General features: G+C 39.1%; 1 protein-coding gene across 2 annotated transcripts in view; it reads right to left on the reverse strand.

Annotated features, from left to right (window-relative positions):
* Positions 1 to 19394, reverse strand: part of BLTP3B (bridge-like lipid transfer protein family member 3B) — a 101697-nt gene that overhangs the window by 15091 nt on the left and 67212 nt on the right. For both annotated transcript variants that reach the window (XM_049782799.1, XM_049782798.1), the window contains exons 18-19: positions 9119 to 9372; positions 7660 to 7768 (exon numbers count right to left, since the gene is read on the reverse strand). In XM_049782799.1, coding sequence (XP_049638756.1) covers positions 7660 to 7768; positions 9119 to 9372 — 363 coding nt within the window. The remainder of the gene's footprint in view (positions 1 to 7659; positions 7769 to 9118; positions 9373 to 19394) is intronic.

The following is a 19394-nucleotide window of genomic DNA, read 5'->3' on the forward strand; positions in this document are numbered from 1 at the left end:
GTAGAGGGTTGAATCAGGAAACAAAAACAACAAAAACCAGATATGTGTTGCCTGCAAGAAACACATCTAAAAGATCAGGATAGACACAGGCTCAGAATAAAAGGATGGAAATCAATTATTCAAGCCATTGGAGGAGGGAGAAGCTGGGATAGCCATACTTACATCAGACCAAATCATTTAACCTCAAGAAAGTGCTCAGAGACAAAGATAGCACGACTTATTGATCAGGGGAACATTAGACCAAAAAGTACTAACTCTGATCAATATTTATATACCACATGTAGAGACAGAAAAATATGAAAGGCTTTTGCTCACAAACCTTGAGAAATAAATGGACAGAAATGTTATAGTTGTAGGAGACTTCAACACACCATTATTGCCACTAGACAGATCCACTAGGCAGAAAACTAGCAGAGATATTAGAAATCCTTAAATGAGAAACTGAAGAACTAAGACTAATGGACTTATACAGGGCCCTCCATTCCCAGAAAGCGGAATGCACATTCTTCACAATTGCACATGAAACCTTCTCTAGAATAGACCACATTTTAGGACATAAATCTAACTTGCATATAATTACAAATATAAGAATAATACCAAGCACCCTATCAGACCAACAGACATCAAGATTGACTGTAAAAAGAAGATGTGGAGAAAATCTAACACCTGAAAATTAAACAACATGCTACTCTACAACAGCTGGATCAGAGGAAATCAAGGAAGAAATAAAAAGATTTCTTGAGACAAATGACAATAAAGAAACAAACAGTCAAAATCTATGGGATATGGCTAAAGTAGTAATTAGGGGGAAATTCATAGCAATACAGACCTATGTTAGAAAGGAGGAAAATGACAAAATACAAAGCTTAAAGCAGAGGTGGCAAACAAGTTCGACACAAAGAGCCAAAATTTTAAACTGTGAGAGTCAGAGAGCCACACCACGCAGTGACCTGCTAAAACAGACACTCACACAAAAGCATATAATTTTAACAATAATATATTAAACACATATTGCATTTTGCCATTTTGAGGGTAAAAATCCTGTTCACCACCCCTGGCTTAAAGGAACATTTTACAGATCTGGAAAACCAGCAGCAAAGAAACCCAACAGGTCAAAGATAAGAAATAATTTTAAAAAAATGAGAAAAGAAAAAATAATAATAATAAAAATCAGGGGCCAGAGCAATGACACAGTGGTAGGGTGTTTGCCTTGCACGCAGGTGACCCAGGACGAACCACAGTTCAATTGCCTGGCATCCCATATATGTGATTTCTGAGTACATAGCTAGGAGTAACCGCTGAGTATGACTGGGTATGCCCCCCCCCAAAAAAAAAGAGCCGGAGAGATAGCATGGAGGTAAGGTGTTTGCCTTGCATGTGAAAGGATGGTGGTTCAAATCCCAGCATCCCATAGAGTCCCCCAAGCTTGCCAGGAGTGATTTCTGAGCATAGAGCCAGAAGTGACCTCTGAGCGCTGTCGGGTGTGACTCAAAAACCAAAAAAAAAATGACTGAAATCCAACCACAATCATGTTTGTAACCAAGGTGTTTAAATAAAAAATATTTTTAAAAAGTTACTGAAAGTATGAACTATGAAATATATCAAAAAACAAATTATACTTGGGCCAGAGTGGTGGTGCAGTGGTAGGGTGTTTGCCTTGCACACAGCTGACCTAAGACAGACTATGGTTCGATTCCCCAGCATCCCTTATGGCCCTCCCAAGCTAGGAATGATTTTGGAGCGCAGAGGCTAGAGTAACTTCTGAGCAATACTGGGTGTGGCCCCGCTCCCCCAAAAGAGAAATAATAAAAACCAGAACAGAAATAAATAACATAGAAACAAAGAATCAATAGGACCAGGTGATATTTTTTTAAAAGAATAAACAAGATAGACAACCGCTGGCAAGATTCACAAAGAAAAAAAAAAAGAAAATACCCAAATAAATCAGATCACAAATGAAAGACGAGAGAGATTATAATAGAACCCCAGGAAATCTATGACATCATGTGGGCTTATTATGAACAACCATACTCAATCACATTAGAGAAGGCAGAAGAAATTGACAGATTTCTGAAAAAATATCATCTCTTGAGACTTAATGAGGAAGTAAAAAGCCTAAATTTACAGGCAATCACATCTAAGGAAATTGAAACAGTAATTAAGAAACTCCCCAAAAATAAAAAGTCCAGGACCAGATGATTTTACTGGTGAATTCTATCAAAAATTCAGAGAAGAATTACAACCATTGATCAGGTTCTTTCAAAACATTGAAAAAACAGGACTCCTACCTAATTTCTTTTGTGAAGCTAATAATATCGAGCTCATTTCCAAAGCTGACAAAGAAAGAAAACTAAAGACCAATCAAACTAACGAACATGGATGGAAAAAACAGTGATCAAAACAGCATAGTACTGGAACATAGACAGAGGCTCAAACCAAAGGGTCAGAATAGAATATCCAATGACATACCCCCAAATTTATGGTCAACGCCAAAAATTTCAAATGGAACAGAGACAGTCTTCATTAAATGGTGTTGGAACAACTGGATAACCACTTGTAAGAAATGAAAGATTGATCCATACCTCACACCTTACACAAAAGTCAACTCAAAATTGATTAAAGACCTTGAAATCAGACCCAAGACTATAAAGTTCACTGAGGAAAAAATAGGCAGAACACTTCAAAACTTATACTTCAAAATATACTAGACTCTAACATACTAGACTCTAATACAGTACTCATTATAAAAATGGTTTGATAAAATACTCCATGATTATGTCCTTTACTAGGACCTAAAGCTTATGACCATGGAGACCACTGAACTGGGCAACTGTAAACTAGAAATTTATGTTGCAGATCCCACTCATTGAGTATGTTTTTTACAAATTACTATTATCCCTTCTCTTCTTTCTTAATCTTATTAATTTTTTCTTTTCCTTTCATTTTTTTATTTATAATATAATTTTACTTCTCTTTTCCTTTTTTTCTCCTTCAATTCAAACTATATAACCATTATAGCATAATACCCATGCTGTCAATTTACTTTCAGGAAAGGAACCTCAATGCACAAGATATGAGGGAGGCTACTACATAAGGTAGACCTCTGCTTATAGTCTTTGCTATCATATTGCTTAGCACTCCAGACATGCAAATTATGTATATTCCAAAATTTAGCAAAGTTCAACCCTGCCATTGATGAAGTCCCTAGAAATTGGAAAACCTTTTCTCTCTAATGTGCTGGATCAGTTTATTCATTTACCTATTTTTTTTCTTTATTCGTTTTTTTTTCTTTTCTTCTTTCTTTTAATCTATCTATTATTTTCTTAATTATATATATGGTTTTGGGCCACACCTGTGACACTCGGGTTGCTCCTGGCTCAGTGCTCAGAAATTGCTTCTGGCTTGGGGGAACCATATGGAATGCCGGTGATATAACTAGGTCCATCCTGGGTCAGCCACATGTAAGACAAACACCCTACCTGCTATTGCTATCTGCTATTGCTCCAGCCCCTTAATTTAATTATTTTTAAATGCTCTGGCCCATCCCCTAAGGGTCAGGACTCCAACCACAACCTATGAATTGATCTCTAATGACTGTCAATAAATGGGCATGAGTTTGTATGCAGTGGATTCCTTTATGTTTGCCTAATCTAATCCATGCCTATATTGTATATAATGCCTGTTATATATTATCCCTCCTCCCCTCATCCCATTCAGAGCTCCCTCTATCCTTTCACCCTCTCAATTCTGATCTGTTATCTTTCCCTATTTAACCCTCTTCACACTAGTTTCTTAACTCCTTAAAAATTGGGACTGACTACCTGCCCCAGTAAGTTGCCACCTGGACTCCCAAAGCGAAAGGACATCCTCTCAACCCCTCCTCATCTCTCACCTAGGCAAGAAGCTGCAATCACCACTTCAAGCTGCCCTCTTTCTCCTACCTCCTCAATGTAGACTATTGCTTGCTACTGGACTCAGCCCCAGAGGGATCCCCAGCTCACGGATACTATCTGATCCCTTACAGCTGCAAAACATTTCTCAGACTTAAGACCACAGTGTGGGATGAACTATGCCCTGGATCTTGGCCCCACCAAGACTATCTCAAAAAATTTAATGGGGATATCTATATTTTTCTTGTATGTTTAATGTCCTAGTATGTTTATTCCAAATGTAAACCATTTTGGTTTTTTGTGGTTTTTTTATTCTATTTTTTATTTTTGCTTGTTTTGATTCTGCTTAGTACAAAATTCTAGAATAGTCTTTCTTAGGATAAAAGCTCAGATCAAAACCAAGGCACAGAGATGTATAGCTTGTCTTTTTCACTCCCAAATGCACCAACAATACAATATGGCATTGTTCCTTTTTGCATAGGCACACTAAAATCGAAAATTCTTATATATAGAAACAAGTTCTTATCTACTAGTGATAAGAACCCATAAAGTAGGACCGTAGAAATAGCATGGAGGTAGAGTGTTTGCCTTGCATGCAAGATGGTGGTTTGAATCCCGGCATCCCATATGGTCCCCCGAACCTGCCAGGAGCGATTTCTGAGCGTAGAGCCAGGAGTAACCCCTGAGTGCTGGCGGGTATGACCCAAAAGCAAAAACAAAACAAACAGACACCAATTAGTATAGATTATTTTATTATGTCTATCTCCCATTATTATCTTTTTAAACTAAAATCTATTTTGTCTGATAAAATAAAGTAAGTGCTACTACCCTTTTTAACCTAATACCTGAAACTTTCTTCTACTGTTTTCTTCAGTGTACAGCATAATCACTGTCAGTTTGATATCTTTATCTGGAAGACTGAGATTTCTTCTGTGTTTGGGGTTCTTCCAAGGCTTTTGTTATTTATCAGTGCAAGTGAATTCCTCTGCTTTGGTTTTTTTAAATTTTATTTATTGATAAATTAACTGATTGATTGGTTGTTGGTCCACACCCAGTGGCGTTCAGGGGTCACTCCTGACTCTGCACTCAGAAATCACCCTTGGCAGGCTGGGGGATCATACAGGTGTCGGGAATCGAACCAGATCCCTCCTGGGTCAGTTGCATGCAAGGCAAATGCCCTACTGCTATGCAATCTCTCCGGCCCCTCCCCTGCTTTGTTATATCTGCCACTTCAGCTGCCTTCCCAAGCCTGGACCTTCCCTTGCCAAGAGACACACAGGGTCATAGGAAGTCAAAGCAGAGAGTGAGAACCTGAGGGATGCATGGGTGCAGGTTACGTCAATGCTGCTCTGGTGACTTTGCTATCTACTTTTAATATTTTAATTGTATGTCAGTATATATATAGTATCATTTCTGTTACCGGATTTGATGTAAAGTTGCTGCACCTTCACTATCACCAAAATTCCTAGGACCTTCCACGGCTGTTATTTTTGTTTGATTATAGTTTAATCCACACATTTACAATAGTATTTATATTAAAAGTTTGGTATATATAGTTATTTCACTGCAACTCACCACCATTAAATGCCCAGGGACATGCTCTTTTATTACTTCCCATCTACCTCATCCATTCCATCCCAACCTACCTTAAATTGTATTCTAGACTATATCCAGGGCCAAGGATTTCTTATCAAAGAAAGGACTCTTTCTTACCAAAGGTACTATCTGTTTCTTGGTTTGGGGCAACCTGGTTGTGCATAGGATGAGTCATAGGTCTTGAAAAATCTCCCATCTCAATATTCTTGTTGATTTTTTAATTACTTTTCTTTTTAGTTTATTTGGTTTATGGGCCATGCTCGACAGTGCTCAGGGGTTACTCCTGGCTCTGCGCTCAGAAATCACTCTTGGCAGGCTCAGGGAACCATATGTGATACCAGCGACTATGTAGAAGGAGAAAAGCCACTGTATCACTGGGCAAGAGATAACATCTCTCTCTGAGTATGGAAGCATTCCCTTCGGATACTTATAAGTAGCTGAATCTACTCTCACTTTCATATCTATGTGCAAATACCACTGAAGCTTACTACTTGATAGCAGCAGAGAGGGGGATCTCAAAAAGCAGTGCCTAGATAATTTCTACAGTTTCAGTGTCCTGATGGGAAGACTTCTCTGGTTCTTAAGGAGAAACTTCTTCAGAGTAGGTCTTCTGAATTCACCTGGGCCCCCTTCTCTTACCTTGACAAAGCGAAGATATCGCCTATTTAACTAATAAGTTTAGAAATATGAATAACTCCTCCTACATTGGTCTAGGCCTTCCTTGCATGCAAAAAGGGCACATTCTTTAATAAGATCTGAAGTTTTGGAATATAATTTAAAAAAATTCCCTACATAGGGGCCAGAGAGATAGTGGTAGAGCACTAAGCTTGCATATATGGTCAAGCCAATTTCATTCTCCAGCATCCCACAAGGTTCCAAGTCCCACTAGAAGTAGTCACTGAGCACCAGTAATGGAGATTATGGTGCCTGCCTAGTATACAGCATGCCTCATTCAATCCTAGGTACTAACTACATGGTCCCCTGAATACCATGGGAGTGACTCACAAAAATAGATGAGAATAGTTCCTAAGCACCAACTGGTGTGGCCCCAAACCCCAAAAGAAATATCTAACAAGATGCACTTACTCAGCAATTGTACTCTCTTTCATAGGTTTATGGCTACATGATTTTCTTATTTTGCCTCTTTATTTTACTTTCTAGTTCTGAGCCTTTAAGAACTTTAGATACATAGTAATGATATTTATCTACCTTTTGTAGTACTGTGATGATTTAACTCTTTTAACTTACCTTATAGAGCTTACTAGGGTTTTGATTATGAGATGAAACAGATTATGGATAAATCAGTCCCTCATGTTTCATTTTCAAGTTGCTACAAACAAATGAAGTCTACTGACTCAACATCTTTCAATAACTTATTAAGATCTTTAAAGTTTTAATAATAGAAATACAAATATTAAAATAGCAATAGATACACAGCAATATACTGTAGATGTTTAATGTATGAAAAATGACAATATGACAATACTTGTGTACTTATTCTCTACAGAATCACAGCAGGTAGGAGCAAAGAGATCAGTTTTGAAAATGTTCTTAAAGACCTCATTTACAATTCAAAGGAGGAATAACAGGGAAAAAGAACACAAAACTAATTAGTCAAAGACAAATTCTGTTATAGTATGTATAATCAGGATGGTTATATATAAACACATACATTTATATATATGTGCACATATATAGTAGTTAATAAAGTTAAGGGGGAAAAGCAAATAAAAGATCCAAGTAAGATCAAGAGATATGTAAGTCCAAGAAAGTCTGTTTCACATTCAAGAACACTTGCAGAATAATTGCTAAGCCAAATGTAGATGAGGAACTTCAGGGCAATGGCCCACATACAGACATTTCTGTATAATGTACTAAAGTGTCCCTTAATGGGGTTGGAGCCATAGTACAGCTTATCTTATACAAGGCCAACCTAGGTTTGATCTTTGGCAACCCATTATGGTTCCTGAAGCACCCACCAGGATTAATTCTTGAGTATTGCTATTGTGGCCCAAGAATCAAAAAAAGGAACAAAGAATAAAGTGTTTCTTAATCAGCTACTACCCTTATGTACACATAAAATAAACAACAAATATCTGTAAAACTAAAACAATATGCATGTAATAACTTTAAATTTCAATAAAATTTCATTCAAAATTATTTAGGTACAAACCTCTGATATGAAAAGAGCCATCGTCATTTCTCTCTACCACAATATGGTCGATATGGAAGGTTACAGGAGCTGGTTCAATAGATACTGTATTACTCCGAGGGCTGTCATCCTACAGCAAAGAGTATGGCATGTAATCATTAAAGTAAATTATCCAATCAAAGTCATCTTTCTAAGCACAATTTTAGCCAACAATTTTGGATGGGAGTTTGGGGGCCACAAATGGCAACATACAGGGCTTACTCCTGTGCTCTGTGCTCAGGAAACAATATGAGGCACTGGTATCAAAGCCAGGTCAGCCACATGCAGGGCAATCACCCCACTTTGCTATTTTATCACTCCTACCCACCAGTCAACAATATGTGTAATAAGCTAAGAACATGTTCATAAACTTTAGTTGAGGAGATAAGAAAACTGCTCGTACTGGTTTTCTATTTTCCAAAAGTATCCTACCCTAGCTCCAAAACTTTAAAAAAAAATTGGCGGGGAGGGTTCTAGAGAGATAGCAAAGGGCTTAAGGTGCTTGCTTTGCATTTGCTGGATATTAATTGATCCCCCATACCAGAGCTGGTCTCCCAAGCACTCCCAAAAGGTACAGAGATAGAAAGAGATCTTAAGCACCAAAAAGGGTGGCCACAAAAATACACCTTTGCACCCTAAAAAAGTGTTGGGGACTGTGACTTGTTTGAGGCCATTTTGCTGTTCTTTCTGCCATAATCCAGCCTTTTACCTAAAGGCTACATGCAGTCTTGCTGTGAGTTTTTGAGCTAAAGAGAAAGGAATGTGCAGCTGCAGGATATAATTAACTCTAGCCCGGAGGAGAGCAAAACTGTCTGGTACCGTTATCAGAAACTAGGCCTCACTCCTTAAAACCATATTCCGGAGTGAACTAGGCTGTTATCAATAAGTGTATGCTACATTGTCTGTTCAAGATCACTGAGGCAAGCACATCTTGCACCAGCTCCTGATAGTCAAGCAATTAGGAATGCAGCTAGAAGGTCACTAGAAATTTCCATAGCAACAGCACGTTCATCATAACTTGAAGGTCATCCAGCCCCTAGCCCACTGCCCACTTCCTTATTTAGAGCATGATTTACTTTCTTTGTTCCTTGAAACCTGAAATATATCCTTGCCTTGTATGGGCCTTCGCGCCAAAAGTATGACTGACATCACCTTTGTACTGCCCCCCTTCTCCTTCACTATATAAGAAGGAGCTGTAGTCAAATAAAGTTGCCCTTGAGCAGTGAGACATTGCCTTGGGTCTTTATTATTAACCTCTCTCAGATTTTTACAGGTGTGGTTGTTCTTCTACCCAGCAAAATAGGAGTGCGGTTGTCTGAGAAGTCTTCCCAGCTAATTCCTGCTGGCCAGGCCCCCCCTGGGGGGCTTCAGGACCCCGCAAAAAAGAGTACAGATGAGCAAAGATCCATTTATGGCATTAAATTATAAAATTATAACATACTTTTAAATGTATTTTTGTGTTAGAAACTTGTATTTTCATTGGCATCATTGCTGCAACAGTCTCATCTTCTAAAAAATGTTGAATATTTATAAGAGAAGATGTAAGAAACTCAGTGCTCAAGTTTTCTATATGGCATTGCAGAAATCCATTTTTTTCTGCAAGTACAGAGTGTATTACAGCACCAGGCCCACTTTCAAATCTCAGAGTAATCTCAGGAGAAGATTTAGAATGAGTCACAGTCCTATGATCTGAACCTATGGGGAAAAAAGTAAAATTATTTTAAAATATCACTCTGATTTATGCCAGCAAAAAAAAATGGTTACTGTCACATTGAATATTAAAGGAATAATAAAGTTCTATATTTAGCTTCAATTTAAATGAGATTAACAGGCCAGCATGATAGAATAGTAGGTAGGTCATTTGCCTACCCAAGTTTAATCAGTAGCATCCTACATGGTCCTCTGAAAACTGCCAGAAGTGATTCCTGACTGCAGAGATTATAAGCTCTGAGCACTATTGGGTGTGGTCCGAATCTCCCCCCCCAAAAAGAAAAGAAACAAGGTTCAATATACATATACAAAATATCATACATAATCTTAATTTCCATTTTTACACACAACCTTGTACAACATAATGCTGACTTGTCCATATTGTTCTATTTTCTGGTCTGTTTGGTTTTATTTCTAAGAAAAAACATCTATGATATAATTATGATACAAAGTAGAGGGTGTCTAAATGTGTACTTATATATATAGATATATATATACACACATTTATAATAAAATGAAAAAAAACAAGTGATATATATCCTCTGGTTGGCGGGCAAATGCACAATTATCTTTAATTCCCAGCCTATTAGTGGTAACATTTTTATTTAACATCAAGCAAGTCTGTATATTTTAGTCATGTTTTATACAAGATACAGTACTATAAGCATAAAGCAAAGAAAGAAATATGGGGCAGAAGCAATTGTACAGTGGGTAAGGTGCTTGTCTTGTATTCAACTAATACTAAGTTTGATTGCCAGCATTTTATGTAGTCTACCAACCCTGTCAGGAGTGATCCCTGAGCACAGAGCCAGGAGTAAATCCTGGGCGACATAGAAAGAAATTATAGCTCAGCTCAGTAACCAGCATGTGTATTGTGGCACATGCTTTGTGTGTGGACACAATAGATTCAAATTTCACATCCAAGAACCTCTAGAGTTACCAGTAGCACTGAGCCATGAGGATCGCTGAGAACTTTGGTGTGGCACAAAAACAAAAGAAAAGATATTTAATTAAAAACATTATGGGCCCAGAGAGATAGCACAGCGGCGTTTGCCTTGCAAGCAGCCAATCCAGGACCAAAGGTGGTTGGTTCGAATCCCGGTGTTCCCCGTGCCTGCCAGGAGCTATTTCTGAGGAGACAGCCAGGAATAACCCCTGAGCATCACCAGGTGTGGCCCAAAAACAAATTAATAAATAAATAAAACATTGTTAGACAGGAGACATAGTATACAGGTTTCGATGCTTGTCTTGCACACAGCCAACTCCATTTAAATCACAACAGTTCAAATGATCCCCCAGCACTGCCAGGTATAAGCCCTTAGTACAACAGGTTGTGGTTCACAATCCAAATTAAAAATGTTTTTAAAAAATTTAATAATTTAAACTTCTTTGGTATAACTATTTGAATGAATTTATTTCTTCAAATAAAATAATGCCTGATAATTCCATGTAAGCTTTGAAACAGGAATGGTTAATGTGGTTTTTGTCTCCATGCACTGCATATTTTTGGTTTAGACATACCTACTGTGTCCAAGGCAATGTACTGATATTAGAATGAAGAATCAGAAGCATGGGTTAACTGATGCTTCCAAATATTAAATTGTCATGACAGGCTTAAGAAATGTTTGTATATGGCATAAAAGAATATACAAACATTTATTCTAATATAGAATTAAGTTGATATTCTGGGATTACTTCCTTACTCTTTTAATATATAAAAAAGCTCAGTTTTCTCAAATTTATTATAAAATTTATTAAGACTGGGGTAGGGATGGAGTTCACCAGTAGAGCACTTGCCTTGCATTTGGAAGATCCTGGGCTGAATCCCCAGTAGTACAACATTTTAAGAAAAAAGTTAAGACTAAGAAAGGGAAGAAGGAATGAAGACAGAGAACAGCTGATAAGGAATTTGCTTTGAATACAGTCAACCTGGGTTTTCTGCCAAGAACCAATACTGTCTCCTGAACCTGCAAAAAGTGATCCCTGAGTACAGTCAGGAGTAAGCAAAGTCCCAGAGTACAGATAATAGTGGCACCAACCCCATAACCCACCCCACCCCTGTGTCACATAAATTTAAATAAAATAAAATAAAGAACTTATCAGGAGCCTGAGTGGTGGCGCAAGCAGTAGAACATTTGCCTTGCAAGTGGCTGACCTAGGACGGACCATGGTTCAATCACCGGGAGTTCCATATGGTCCCCCAAGCCAGCAGTGATTTCTGAGTGCATAACCAGGAATAACCCCTGAGCATCACTGGGTGTGGTCCAAAAAAGCAAAAAACAAAACAAAACATGAGGGCCAGAGCAGTAGTGCAGGGTGGAAGGCATCTGCCTTGCGCGCACTAGCTTAGGATGGACTGTGGTTCGATTCCATGACCCCTAAGACGGGTGATTTCTGAGCACAGGAGTAAGCCCTGAGCGTCACCGGGTATGGCCCAAAAAAAAACAAAACAAAACAAAAAAGAATAGAAAATTTGAAAAACATCTTCAAATTAAGGAGAACCAGAGAAAACCTCGAGCCTCCCAATGGCTCCAGGTATACCACACCAGTCAAGAGAGTGTGGCCCTGCCCAAAGCAACAAAGTCAGAAGAGTCAAACAATAAGGAAACAATGCAGACTGACCTCCACTATGGTTTAAGAATAAAGATGGTAGCTCTGATGGCCTGACAAGTACCAACCATCTTTCTATTTTTTATTTTTTATTTAATTTGGTTTTTTTTTGGTTTGGGGGCATAGTTTAAGAAATTGTAAAACAACCAACAAAATGAAGTGAAAGTAAGAAGGTGGGAGCCAAAGGGTTAGCACAGTGGTAGGGAATTTGCCTTGCAGGCAACTGACCCAGGAAGGGCCTGGGTTCGATCCCTAATGTCCCATATTGCCCCTCAACCCAGGAGCTAGTTCTGAGTGCATAACCCCTGAGCATCACCATGTGTGGCCCAAAAACCAAAAACAAAATAAAACAAAATGTAAGAAGGCAAAAGGAAATAATAAAACTTAGAGAAGAAATTAATGAACTGGACATCCAAAAACAATCCTAAAGATCAATGAAAGTAAGAGTTGGTTCTCTGAAAAAAAAAAAAAAAAAACAAGATTGATAAACCATTAGCAAGACTCACAAAGAAGGGTAGAGAAAGAAACTTAAATAGAATCAGAAATGAAAAGGAGGTCACTACAGAAATTAGGAAAATTCAAAGGGTAATCAGAGACTACTTTGAGAATCTTTATGCCACAAAACAAGAGAACCATAAAGATATAATTTTTTTGGGTGGGGCCATACCCATTTGACGCTCAGGGGTTATTACTGGCTATGAGCTCAGAAATTGCTCCTGGCTTGGGGGGACCATATGGGACGCCGGGGGATCAAACCAGGGTCCGTCCTACGCTAGCGCTTGCAAGGCAGACACCTTACCTCTAGCGCCACCTTCCAGACCCCAAGATATAAATTTTTGGACTCCTACAAACTTCCAAGATTGAACCAAGATGATATGGAATATCCGAATAGAATTATCCCTAGTGAGAAAATTGAAAGGATAATCAAAATGCTTCCCAAAACAAAAGCTCAGATCCAGATGGATTCACTAGTGAATTCTTTCAAACCTTTAAAGAAAATCTTGCAATCCTCTTCAAGCTCCTCTGGGAAACTGAAGTCACAGAAACATTCCCAAATAGTTTCTATGAAGCCAACAATATCCTGATATCAAAAGCAAATAAAGAAACCACACACACACACACACACACACACACAAGAGAATTATAGGCCCATATCCTTGATGAACATGGATGCAAAAATCCTCAACTAAATACTAGCAAACAAAATCCAGCTACTCATCAAGAAGCTTATACACCATGACCAAGTAAGACTCATTTCAGGGAAGCAAGCAAAGTTTAACATATGCAAGTCAATCGATGTAACACATCATATCAATAAAAATAATCCGGGGCCGGGCGGTGGCGCTCGAGGTAAGGTACCTGCCTTACCTGCGCTAGCCTAGGAGACGGACCGCGGTTCGATCCCCCGGCGTCCCATATGGTCCCCCAAGCCAGGAGCGACTTCTGAGCGCATAGCCAGGAGTAACCCCTGAGCGTCACCGGGTGTGGCCCAAAAACCAAAAAAAAAAAAATAAATAAAAATAAAAATAAAAATAATCCATATGATCATATCAATAGATGCTGAGAAACTGTTTGACAGGGTCCAGCAACTATTCATGAAAAAAAACTCTCAATAAGATGGAAATTGATGGAATTTCCTCAATATTATCAAAGCCATTTATCATAAACCCATTGCAAACAGTATACTCAGTGGGGAAAAACTAAGCCTTTCCTCTAAGATCCTAAAGACTCCACAAAAAAGCTTCTAGAAACAATAGACTTGTATAGTAAAGTGGCAGGCTACAAAGTTAATACACAAAAATCTATGGCTTTTCTATACACAAATAATAAAAGAGAAGAAAAAGGTATTAAAAAAACAATACCATTCACAATTGTGCCTCAGATAATCAAATACCTTAAAGTTAATTTAACTAAAGAGGTGAAAGAGCTATACAAAGAAAAATACAAAACATTGCTTTAAGAAATAAAAGAGCACACAAGGAAAAGGAGACATACATTATCATGGATTGGGGAGGTTTAACATCATTAAAATAGTAATACTTGGGCCCAGAGAGATAGCACAGCGGCATTTGCCTTGCAAGCAGCCAATCCAGGACCAAAGGTGGTTGGTTCGAATCCCGGTGTCCCATATGGTCCCCCATGCCTGCCAGGAGCTATTTCTGAGCAGACAGCCAGGAGTAACCCCTGAGCACCGCCGGGTGTGGCCCAAAAACCAAAAAAAAGCAATACTTCCTAAAGTATTATACAGATTTAATGCAATCCTATAAAAATTCCCATGACATTTTTCAAATAAGTGAATCAGACACTCTGGAAAGTCATATAGATAAATAAACATTAACAGCTAAAGCAATCCTTGCCAAATAAAAAAAGATGGGAGATATCAAGTTTCCCAACTTTAAATTTTACTATACAGCAGTCGTCACTACAACATCATGGTATTAGAATAATCTGTGAAATAAATAATATATCTGTGAAATAAACAAATATCTTGGTTGGACCCACAGGTTTACAAACAATTTTGATAAAGGAGCAAGAAATGCATAGTGAAACAAGGAAAGCCTCTTCAAGAAGAGGTGCTGGGAAAATTTGTCAACTACATGCAAAAAAATGAACTCAAACCTCTCCTTAACACTATGCACAAAGGGGCCAGAAAGAGAGCATGGAGGTAAGGTATTTGCCTTTCATGCAGAAGGACGGTGGTTCAAATCCTGGCATCCCATATGGTCACCTGTGCCTGCCAGGGGTGATTTCTGAGCATGGAGCCAGAAGTAACCCCTGAGCGCTGCTGGGTGCGACCCAAAAAAAAAAAAAAAAAAAAAAACCCACTATGCACAAAGGTCAAATAAAAATGGATTGGATTAAAAACCTTAATATCAGACCTAAAACCATAAGGTACATAGAGGAAAGCGTAGTCAGAACACTCCATGGCATTGAAGCTAAAAGCATCTTCAAAGATAAAACACCACTGGCCAAACAAGTGGAAGCAAAGATAAACAAATAAAAGTACTTTAAACTCAGAAACTTCTGCACTTCAAAAGAATAGTGACTAGGATCCAAAGACTACCCATGGAATGGGAAATACTCACCCAATACTCATCAGAGAAGAATTAATATCTAAGATATACAAGGCATTGATTGAATATTACAAGAAAAAAAAACAGGGGCCGGCGAGGTGGCGCTAGAGGTAAGCTGTCTGCTTGCAAGCGCTAGCCCAGGATCAGGACTGCAGTTCGATCCCCCAGCATCCCATATGGTCCCCCCAAGCCAGGGGCAATTTCTGAGCGCTTAGCCAGGAGTAACCTCTGAGCATCAAACGGGTGTGGCCGGAAAAAAAAAAAAAAAAAACACATCTAAACCCATCAAAAAATGGGGAGAAGAAATGAACAGACATTTCCTCAAAAAAGAAATTGAGATGGCCAAAAGACATTAAAAAAAAAAAAAAAATGCTGGGGCCGGGCGGTGGCGCTAAAGGTAAGGTGCGCCTGCCTTGCTTGCGCTAGCCTTGGATGGACCGCGGTTCGATCCCCCGGTGTCCCATATGGTCCCCCAAGCCAGGAGCGACTTCTGAGTGCATAGCCAGGAGTAACCCCTGAGCGTTACCGGGTGTGGCCCAAAAACCAAAAAAAAAAAAAAGTTAAAAAAAAAAAAATGCTCCTAGGGGCTGGAGAGATAGCATGGAGGTAAGGCATTTTCCTTGCATGCAGAAGGACAGTATTGGAATCCTGGCATCACATATGGTCCCCTGAGCCTGTCAGGAGTCATTTCTGAGCGTAGAGCCACACCCCTGAGTGCTGCTGGGTGTGACCCAAAAACCAAAAAAAATAAAAAAATAAAAAATGCTCCTCATCACTAATCATCAGGGAGATGCAAATCAAAATAACAATAAGATTTCATCTCATACCAGACTAGCACACATCACACATCACACACACACACACACACACACACACACACACACACACACACACACACACACACAAGAACCAGTGCTGGTGTAGATGCAAGAAAAGGGGTCTCTAATTCACTGCTGGTATGAATGCAGACTGGTGAAGCATTTTTGGAAAACAATATGGACATACCTCAAAAAGATAGAAATTAAGTTTCCATATGATCCATCAATACCACTCATTGGGATATGTCCCAAGAACATGAAAACAATACAAAAACGCCCTTTGCACCCTTATTTTCAGTGCAGTACTATCTACAATATCCAGAATCTGGAAGCAACTCAGGTGCCTGACAACAGATAAGTGGCTAAAGAAACTGGTACATCTAATACTATGCAATTATAGAAAAAAATTAAGTTGGGCCAGAGTGATAGCACAGCAGCAGGCCATTTGCCTTGCACGATGCAGACCCAGGATGGACCCAGGTTCAATCCCCGGCATCCCAGATGGTCCCTGAGCCTGCCAGGAGTAATTTCTAGCACAGACCTGGAGTAACTCCTGAGCACACACCATGGGGTGTGGCCCACAAATAGGTATGGAATGGGGCCAGAGAGATAGCATGGAGGTAAGGCATTTGCCTTCCATGCAGAAGGATGGTAGTTCGAATCCCAGCATCCCATATGGTCCCCTGTGCCTGCCAGGGGCGATTTCTGAGCACAGAGCAAGGAGTAACCCCTGAGCGCTGCCGGGTGTGACCCAAAAAGCAAAAGAAAAAAAAATAGGTATGGGATGAAAATGTGCCCTGGATCTCATCTCTCCCCCAGACTATCTCATAAGACTTAATGAAAATATCTATATTTTCTATGTATGTTTAATTCCTTAATAGTTATACCTCTTACCTCTTAGCATATCTATTTCCAAATAGCTTCCTCCATCCCTTTTATTTTTAAATTCTTTTATTTTTAAATTCTTATTTATTTATTTTTCTTTGCTTGTTCTGTTCTGCTTAGTACTAAATTCTAGAAGAAAAGTTTTGCTTAGGATAAAAGCTCAGGTCAGGGGCCGGAGAGATAGCATGGAGGTAAGGCGTTTGCCTTTCATGCAGGAGGTCATCGGTTCGGGCGTCCCCCATGCCTAACAGGAGCAATTTCTGAGCCTGGAGCCAGAAATAACCCCTGAGCACTGCCGGGTGTGACCCAAAAACCAAAAAAAAAAAAAAAAAAAAAAGCTCAGGTCAATACAAGGGCACAGAGATTGTATAGCCTGTCATTTTTACTCCCCAATGCACCAAGAATATAATAAGGCATCATTCCTTTTTTGCAAAGGCACACTAAAATGGGGGAATCTTATATATATAGAAACAAGCTCTTATCTACTAGGGATAAAGTTTATAATAAAAGGGCACCTCCCACCCTGAACGTTTGTCATGGGGACTCAACTTAGACCTCATGTGATCGGACATCAACCATACAACCCTGAACCCCAGATCCCAACCCTAGAACTAACTGAAACAGTTCCCTGCAACAGCAGCAGGAACCAAACTCCCACCCAGGGAAGTCCCTAATACCGGTCTGGCACCAATGTGTGTGTCAGGCTAGGTGCATATGACATCCTGACCACAAGGAAACAGCAGCAACTTGATCTAAAGGCAGGTTGTCCTACCTCATCACCTAACAGTGAAATGAAAGCAGAAGATACTCCTTTCTTTTATCTGTGTAAAATCCAAGATCACTAATTACAGAAGACTGACTGCAACAATCATGACTGAGCAGAACTTCTGAATAGACTCTATCCTAGGTTTAAAACCAAGATCTTTAATTACAGATTGACTTTGACAACCATGACTGAGTAAAATGTTTCTGGCATCATAAAGAAATACCTTGAATTTAAAAACTACAATGTCCAGACCCTGTAGTTGGTCTCATGACAGTATCTTCAAGGTTAGAGACACCTTGTATCTCTTAGGCCAAAGGAATTTCCTTTCTAATTTCTCCAATACTTTACTGTGCCTATGCAAAAAAGAAAATTGCCATACCAGTCCCCCTTCCTTTTTTGTTTTTTTCTTTTTCTTCATGTCTTTTAAATTTATATTTATACCTTCTATTATATTATATTTATAAATATAAATTTATAAATTTATATTTATAGACAGGGGCTCCCCCCACTTTCTTTTTTTTAACAACAGAACCATAGAACATAAACCATTTTGTTCTGCCTCATAAATTGAGAGGAAAAAAAAAGTAGACAGAACCAGTTGCATGCAGTCTCACGAACATTGAGTGGAAATTATAAGTGATCAGATAAAATACCCAACTCAAAGTCGACGACAATAGAATCAAGAGACCCAAACTTCAATAAGCTATATACAAAAGGGACCTGTTACACTAGCAGTCCAGGAGGCAAAAGGTGGAAGTATGGGATGCATGTTGGGAACATGGGTGGAGGGAGGTCAACACTGGTGGTGGGAATCGCCTTAATTTGCTGTCACTATGTACCTTAAATATAACTGTGAAGGACTTGTAATTCACATTGGTCTCAATAAAAATTACTATATGTATATATATATATATACATATATATATATATATATTGTGTGGTCCCCTCCAGTCTGATTCAAGAAAAACAAATAACAGAAAACTGTATGAATTGTTCACTATAAAGAAATGTTTGTAGTGATGGAATTAACTGGCAATTTAGCTACTAAATGAAACATAGTCTATTAGTATAACTAAAACACCATTTTTTGGTTTGTTTTGGTTTGGGGGCCCACCTGACGGTGCACAGAAGTTATTTCTGACTCTGGTAGGCTCAGGAGACCATATGGGATGCCGGGAACCAAACCTGGGTCCGTCCAGGGTCAACTGTGTGCAAGGCAAACGCCCTACCACTGTGCATTCACTCTGGCCCCACCTTTATTTAAACACACACACTCAAACACACACACACACAACACAGAAAAAATGAAATCATGAGATTTGCTTATGCACGGATGGACATAAAGACTATTATGATGAGTGAAATGAGCCAGAGAGAAAGGGATATAGAATAATCTCACTCATTTGTCATATATAAGAAAAATAAAAAATAGTCTGGTACTAATATCCAAAGACAATAGAGAGAAAGTCAGGAGATCCAATCCAAGGTAGAAAGCTCATCACAAATAAGTACTAAGTGTAGCTAGAGTAGAAAAGGGACTACTAGGACAATGATTGTTGGAACTGATGGCTCTGGGCTCAGCACTAAAGTGAAGAAACTAACAGGCAAGGCACCCCTCCATTAACAACAGTGCAAACGAAGTGTCAAAAAGGAGAGAGAAAGAGAGATTAGAGAGAGAAAGAGAGAGAGAGGAGAGAGGGGGAGGGGAGAGAGAGAGGAGAGGGGGAAGAGAGAGAGACAGAGAGAAAGGGAGAGAGGGAGAGAGAAGCAAATGGCAGGGTTGGGAGGGAGATGGAAGACAGCAGTGGCAGGTAGGGCACTGGTGAAGGACTGGTACATCGTATGAATGAAACC

Source organism: Suncus etruscus, chromosome 11 (assembly GCF_024139225.1).
Source record: "Suncus etruscus isolate mSunEtr1 chromosome 11, mSunEtr1.pri.cur, whole genome shotgun sequence".
NCBI classification, from domain to species: domain Eukaryota; kingdom Metazoa; phylum Chordata; class Mammalia; order Eulipotyphla; family Soricidae; genus Suncus; species Suncus etruscus.